At 34.8% G+C, this 8,249-nt stretch overlaps 1 protein-coding gene across 3 annotated transcripts in view; it reads right to left on the bottom strand.

Moving 5' to 3' along the window:
- Positions 1–1,061: 1,061 nt before the first annotated feature.
- The window catches only part of LOC106878799 (uncharacterized), a 38,600-nt gene continuing 31,412 nt past the window's right edge, over positions 1,062–8,249 (bottom strand). For all 3 annotated transcript variants that reach the window (XM_052976971.1, XM_052976972.1, XM_052976970.1), the window contains exons 3-4: positions 8,010–8,169; positions 1,062–6,089 (exon numbers count right to left, since the gene is read on the bottom strand). In XM_052976971.1, coding sequence (XP_052832931.1) covers positions 4,977–6,089; positions 8,010–8,169 — 1,273 coding nt within the window. In that variant the 3' untranslated portion in view covers positions 1,062–4,976. The remainder of the gene's footprint in view (positions 6,090–8,009; positions 8,170–8,249) is intronic.

Below are 8,249 nucleotides of genomic sequence, written 5' to 3'. Positions count from 1 at the left end.
TATATATATATATATATATATATATATATGAATGTGGAATGGTATAATATTTTGCCTCAGTGAAATTTCTCAAAGTTAAAATCACTGGGCTTCACTCAGAATGCTGGGAGATCATCAGACACTGGTGTTTTGCCATGATTCAGTCTCCTCAGTTATAAATAATGCCCCAAATGTTCTGAGCTAAGCCAAAAATGCTTATTCTGATATGAAAATCAATAAATAAAACATTTACTGGTTTTTGCAAAGTTTATCCAGGTTAAAATTCATTTCATGTATACACCTGAAACAGCTTTTCATTAAAATACAAATATTTTAATTTAAGACTATTTTAAGTGTATATATTAATTAATGATATCAAGGGTAAGAACACATTAATTATTTGTGGTTGGTGGGTGGTTATAACGGGAATAAGGTGTTAGAGAATACACAAGAGCAGGATAAATGAATTGATGAATCAATAATTTTTGAAAATATAGATTTGTAATCAATAAAAAAAAATGAGTTCAGTATACAATTTTTACACTTTTTTTTACTATGTTTTTGTCCTGATTTTTTTTGTATGTCATTGTTGTTGTTTTTGATATTTTATTGCTGTTTCTTTAATTGTTTTTATTTGTGTTGTTGTTATTGTTGCCAGGGGTCACTTTAGTTCTTCATGCTACAACAGTCATTACCATTGTTGTTGTTGTTATAGAATGGCTTATTAGTATAATGACTGTGGTTGCTGCTGTTGTTGTTGTTGTTGTTGTTGTTACTATGTATTGTTGATACTCTGACAAAAGTTGTTGTTTCTGTTGCAGCAGGTTATTTCTTTCTTTTTGTTTTTATCACAGCTGTCATTTTGTTTTTTTAGCCTTTGTTGTTGCCGTTGATTATAATAATGATGATGATAATGATGCTGGTGATGATGATGACGACAACAATGATTTGATAGTATAAAAAAATTCACAGGCATATTGGACACATTCTAATTTCAGCAAAGCAAATACATGAAAAAAACACAAGTTTTTAGTGTATTAAAACTTATAATCTGGGTCCAGTTTTTCACAAGGGACCAAGGGTGTTTTTTTTTTTTCTGAGATGGTTATTTGAAACAAAAGTGTATCTTATACGGCACCAAAGAGAGCAAGGATTTATTTTGCTGTTGTAATTGACATAGGTCAGGTCAGATCAGGTCAGGTCAAGTTTGATTTACACACAATGGTAAGCAGCAAAATATCTGCAAGCAACTCAAAGACCCTCTCTCTCTCTTTCTTTCTTTCTTTCTTTCTTTATATCCTCTCATAATTTCCTTAAGGCTTCTGTGATAGACAATTCAAAACATGGTAAAACAGTCTTAAATTTTCAGATTCAGAAAACATGGTTCATTTATGTTATTTTTGTTGTGTGTGTTTTGTTTTTGTTTTTATCAATTCAATCAGGTGTTTGTTAATATCTTAGAGTTGTTTCGCAGTGTCTTTGAATAAAATGGTAACAAAGAATCAAGTCTTACTTTTGCTGTTGTTGCTGTTGTTGTTGTTTTTGTTGTTGTTGTTGTTTAGCCTCTTGTGAAGCCTGGTTGAGCAGACCTATGTTCTTCCTTCTCTAAAGTGATAGGATGTGATTTGAGGAAATTTGACTGCTATTTCTAGCATGTCCAGTGGCTGTATAGTTTCCTCTTGTTTGGCTACTTTTTGTTGTTATTATTAGTGTTTTCATTGTTATTATTGTTATGTTTTTGATATTGTTGTTGTCTGATTATTTTTATTATCGCTAATGATAATAATAAGGATTTCTTTAGTAAGTGAATTGATTGGTTTTCTCTTCATCAGTGTTTGATGATTTGGTGGAATGATGACAGTCAGTTGACCAAAACATGGTTCTGTCCTCTTTATTTTTTAGTTTAGTTTAAATCTCACCAAAGTTAACTTTGCTTTTGTTTCTCCATAAAAAACAGACAGAATGAGTATCAGTTATACACGGGGGGAGCTCGATTCAACCAATTACACATGTCTTCTTCTTCAAATATTGATCTTGAATTGTATCTTGTCAGTACTTTTGTCGAAATGAAGAAGGCTGATAGGTACGAGCTGGTGGAGTGCCGATGTGAAATGCTGGATTTTTCATTGACATACAAAGCTCCAATGAGTTTGGTGGTAAATGGTAATTAGAGATGTTTGCATGTTATGAATAGCCGAAATATTTTCAAGATGTTAGCTTCTGAATTATAATACCATGTCATGTGATTTTGCATCAATATCATGTGACGGTGATGTTATGTTATGCAACGCTGGGTCAATGTAATACCATGTCAATATCATGTCAAAATCATGTCATGTAACATTATGTCAATACTACATCACGTAATGTTGATAGCATGTCATGCTATCTGATGTCAATGCTTATTGATATCATGTAATGTAATGTTATGTCAATACCATGTGATATAATTTCATGTCAATTCCACATAATGCATTGACATAACCATCACATGATGTCAATGCGATGTCATTTGAAACATGTCAACATAATTTCATTTAAAATTTTATGTCAACATCATATTGTCATTTAACTCTTTAATATCTAATCTGGCTATTTTTGGACAAAATATCCTGTCTGTTTTATATTCAAACCAGCTAGATCTTGCTTCTCACACCTACCCTACAATGTCATTCTAAAAATAAACAACTACATCATCAAAATCTCAAAGCTATGAGATGATGCATGATTAATTCAAAATAATGTGAATAAACACCACATTTGACAGTAATAATCTGAATGCTAAATGGTTAACATGTAATGTTTTTGTCAATATGATATCATGTCAAAATTCTGTTGTGTTGTAGTATGTCATTTTCATGTCAAGTGTAACAATAAACGTAGTTCTTTGTCAATACACTGTCACGTAATAATTATGTCAAATTTCATGAAATGTCATTACCATCACATGATGCCACAACATGTATAACATCCTGTCAACAGCCATGTCTAGTATAGTAAATACGAACACGACTAACAAAACCAAGTCATATGTGAAGCTACAATTGTGTACTTTCAACGTAACACTCTGTCAGTCCTTTCTCACATTGTTGAAACTCTTCTGAAGCTTGGCTGCAATAACTTTTGGTTGATGAAGTCAGCGGCGGTTTGTGATCTTCTTTGACTGTTGGGAATATTTTCTGACGGCCACTGGGAAGTGTTGTGTTCTGTTAAATTAAATTACAATTTTTCAGTTGGAACAGATGTGGAAGACTTACATTATTGGAGGGTTTTGTTTTCAAGGGGCAGGGATGAAGGAAATGATTTGTTTGTTTTTTTAAAAAAATCAATCTTGCATCACATTTCTTTCTATTTAGATTTAATCTAACTTGACATCAGACTCTTTCCAACTTCAAATTTTCACAGGGTTGACTCCTTTGACTCTACTTGACTCTGTCTGTGTCCCTTGTTTTTTTAAAATTTTTGATAAAAAAATAATCACTCTTAATTACCACTCTTCAATTATTAAGAGCACATTTAATGTATTATTGACATAATATATGTGCTTTCTTCTTTGTTATCAACAACAACAATAACAACAACAACAATCCTATCTTTCTGTTTATTAATAACAACCTGCACCATTCTTCCATTATTATCTTGTATGTTAACATTATTCATGCATTAAAGGTTCAAATCACCCACAGGAAATTCAATGCCTTTCTGGGACAACATTTATTCTACATTTCTTTAGTTTATCCACCTCATGGGAACAATAACCGTTTCGTCAGAAGATTTCACTTCCAATAGTCTTTTGCTGTCTTCAGTTTTGAACCTAAGCACCAGCTCTTTGAAGTTCTTCAGTTCTTAAACTTGACATAATCACCTGCCACACTTGATAGCATGAAAGACAGCACGGGTATATTAGATGCACCCTAATTTCAACAGCGCATTTTGTGAAGAAAATTTTTAAAATTCATAAATACAGATCATGTAGTCCCAACTTTATATACAGGACCCAGGATGGACGATTGTTTGAGACCCTTTTCCAGAAACAAAAGTATGTTTTATATACTATTAAACACAGTAATTAGTTTAACAACATTCATTAGCAGCACGTGTGTCCATGTTTTTCATTGGTTTATGATTAATTGTAATAATTTAGTGATATGTATAGTTTTACTGGTAATCATAAATGTGATTTTGTTGTTTGTTCCCTGTATGTAAGATATTGTTGTTTCAGTTGAGGAAATACAAAATCTTTAGTATCCCACCATGGGTGCATTGATGCAGTGCCGTTACAAAGGACTGAATCTTGTGTTTCTCTGTTCAGTGATTTGGAGTGAAGTTTGGAAGAAAGGTGCTATGTTAGATTAGCAACAATTAATTGCTACAACAATTTTTGGTGTTGACATTGTACTTCGTAATTGGCTTAAACGATGTCTTTGTGTTCTGAGAAAGCAACAACACTATACTTATTTTTTTCTTTGTGATCAACACTTAGAGGCCCACTTTATGCTGTTAGCAACACGTTTCCTCTTTTTTATCTTTTTGTAATCAGCTTTGAGCCATGAACATGGTTAGTAACAACAAAAGACTATTTTCTGTTGTGCTATCAACAGTCAAAGGTCTCAAAAGTCTTTTCGCCATTATGACCAAAACCAGTCTAATTATCATTAATTAGCAACCAATATGAAACTGGTCAATTATCAATATCTTTCTTTTCATAAGTCTTTCTTTCTTTCTGGTTCATTAGAAAGCATTATGGTTCACTTATTTTTTGTGAAGATCTGGAGGTAGAGATATCGGCAGTGCTCGGATTCATGGTATTGAGGTTATTTATAATTTCCCATGAAAATAGCTTTGATGATGGAAGACCTATCTCAGCAAAAAACCTCTCAGAGTTAGCATTTATTTTGATTGTGTATTGTATTGTGTTTTATGTTCAGTGTTGTGCGTCTGTACATACATTTATACATTTGTTGCTTCAACTCGGTACTCCAGTGTAATTGTGGCTACTAATAAGTGTCTACAAAGCTGGGCTCATATTGATAATAAAGCTCTGAGTTTAGTTTTGGACGAAAATCATTTGATGGGGCATACGTCCGGTAGGTCGTGTTCGAATAAACACGTTCAATTGGTTTGAGAACATGAGTTTTCAAGCTTGACATTCGAACGACGTCATTGCGTGCCGTTGGTGTCCAGTCTGGCTGGTAGCTCGATTTCTGGTAAAAGAAATGGCGTCGCACTGGAATTTCCATGGTGTCAGAGTAAGATTGCTCTGAAGGTGTCGGCGTTGATGCCATGGTGACTGTTTCTGTTGATTCGCTGAACCGAACTTGTCGCCCGGGCGACAAAACTTTCTCAGAGTCTCTCTTTATGTTAGACTTCTTTCTTGTTTTAGCAGTTGAATCAGGTATCGAAACCACCGTGACATCAGAGTTCATACGGCCCCTCAATGCAGAACCCAACTGATTTGTGTAAAACACGTCATCATTTTCAGCCAAAAATTCAATTTCAGCCTGGAACTCGCCTTCCGTATCTTCGTTATCAATTATGCTACATTTTAGGTCTTTGTTTATTTGCCTTTTCTTGCTGATTGCTTGAAATGATTCCATGCTGCTATTTGACGACACTCGTGGAAGGTTTACTGCTCCATCGCTAACGAGGGCATCGATTATTTTGTGGGTTTGGTTGCTCTTTCGTTTGCTTATTTGAGTATAGATGGAGTCTTTAGACATCTGACTATCACTATTGTCATCACTATTGGCACTGCTGCTGCTGCTGTTGTTGCTATTTTCACTGCTGACACCGCTACTGCTGCTGCTGGCACCATTGCTGTTGCCTTTCTTGGATTTACTCCCATCACTTTCAGAATTCTTAGATTTTCGAGTCTTTTTCTTCATTTCTTCATTAAGCTCTTGGATTTTCTTATTGGCATCCAAGAATTCTTGGCGGCTGATGGTGGCAGCATGTTTCTGAAGGAGGTACCTTAAATTGGACACGTTGCGCATTAGAATCTTGATGTCTTGTTTATTGTTTCTAGATGGGTTGTCTTTGAGACTAAGGCCAGATAAAACCAAGTCACCTTCCGGTTTGGAATCGCTGTCTGTTTCTTTCTCACACAATTCCTGTCATTGTTTTTTTGTGGATTTGTTTTGTTTATTTTTTTTTTGTTGTTGTTGTTATTTTTTTACCATGGAGTAAAAATTTTGGAATTACATGAAAATAGTTCCATGATGCAATATGAAATAGAACAGAAATGAAAAGGAAAAATATTAGATTTCAAATAATTAATTGAAGAATATTCTGGTAAATGCTCATAAAATGCTACAAAAACTTGGAAAATACTAAATCTAACACAACAGCACATTTTTGAAAACACATTCTAACTAATACTGTATTTTTATAGTAAAGATTGTTTGCCAACATAACATGGCAGTCCTGGTTTAGGACTAATGTTGCTGTAATTTAGCCCCAGGAGACGTCGTCTAAATTACAGCAACATTAGTCCTAAACCAGGACTGCCATGTTATGTTGGCAAACAATCTTTACTACAAAGTACTGTTGTTGAATATCTCATGTTGTGAGATTTAAAAATAGTAATTTACTGTATTTTTTTTAGATATGTATAAAACAACTGTATACAATAGGGCTCTGTCCTTGGTTAGAGAGACATTGATTTAATTACAAGGTATTGTACCTAGTTAGAGTGCACCGGCCTTCTCTGCCTGTAACTTGCCCAAGGACACAATACACTATATCCTGGACTAGGAACTGAATCCACAACCTTATAATTATGACCTAAGCCTTCTAACCACTGGACCACATACATTTACTAGCTGTAAAACAGTGAAAAAAACAGATTTTGTTTTTAAAGGATTGTAAAAATTTAAGAATTTAACACAGAATTCAGTTGCCACTCTGACATGTATGATCAATCAGTCAGTTGAGTGAATTACTTGATTTTTCAAGACCAGAATAATCCACGAGTTAAAAATAGGAGTTAATATCAAGGATTAGATATTAACCATTGATTCCCTGTCTGATGACCCTTGCTCCACTTGAGCTGTCAGGGAATATATTGACAGGACCCGTGAGTTGAAAACAGGGAGCTCTCATTTCTTGGTGCTCCCTACCCAGGCTCTATCAATACTTGTTTTCTTTTTTTAATGCCTTTGTGATTGAGAAACTTGCTTCCCTACCATGTGGTCGTGGGTTCAGTCCTAGTGTGTGGCACCTTGGGCAAGTGTCTTCTACTATAGCTCCAGGCTGACCACCAAAGTCTTGTATGAGAATTTTGTAGATGAAAATTGAAAGAAGCCCCTCATGTGTATGTGTGTGTGTATGTGCGCTTGTGTGCGTGCATGTGTACCCTTGTCTTGACATCATTTGATGGTTGTAAATGAGGAACCCTGTTATACAAGTGAGGTTGTTTGTTTCCAGTCTTCTGTGAAAAACATGTCTAACTGTGGGGAAAATATTGCCTTGGTTGGAAATGGGTGAAGGTTGGTGACAGGAAGGGTACACAGCCACAGAAAATATGCCTCAACAATTTCCATCAGGCCCATGTGAGCAGGGAAAAGTGGATGGCATTAAATGACAATGAAAAGGGTTATGTGCTGGCAACAGAATCATTAGCATTTTGGGCAAAATACTAAGAAGCATTTCGTCCATTTTTACGTTTTGAGTTCAAATTCCACTGAGGTCGGTTGACTTTGCCTTTCATCCTTTTGGTAGGATCAATAAAATAAGTACCAGTTGAGCACTAGGGGTTGAAGTAATCAACTTGCCTCCATACCCTGAAATTTCTGGTCAAAAGATGATAATGATGAAAATAAAGACAAAAACTTCTCATGTCCCTTTTAAAAGGATTCTGAGACTTGTGAAAGAAAGGAGAAAATTATGTTATTGTTAGGTTGGAGAAGGTCTTGCTCTGAATGCATACAACAAAGTGGGTTTAACGAAGGGTACCCAAGAAAGGGGCTTGGCTGGATATGTGTGTTGAATGAGGTGAGAAATAAAAGAAATGAAATAAGATGTGTCCTTACATGGTCAGTGGTGTAACCCGATTCAGTGTTGCTACCAACACCATCACTCAAGTCGTTGTTTCCCTCACTGGAGTCTGAGTTTGTGGAATTGTTGGATGTTTGGCTGGCACCCAAAGAAGCAAGCTGAGCATTTCTTAATGACTGGACAAGTTTCTTCTTGCTGTAAAAAAAACCCAAAAAAACACACAATATATATATATACTAATATACATACACATATATATATACATACATATATAT

This window comes from Octopus bimaculoides, chromosome 26 (assembly GCF_001194135.2).
Source record: "Octopus bimaculoides isolate UCB-OBI-ISO-001 chromosome 26, ASM119413v2, whole genome shotgun sequence".
Classification (NCBI taxonomy): Eukaryota; Metazoa; Mollusca; class Cephalopoda; order Octopoda; family Octopodidae; genus Octopus; species Octopus bimaculoides.
Note: the sequence above shows the minus strand (reverse complement) of the source record. Positions and strands in the feature narration are given on the sequence as shown.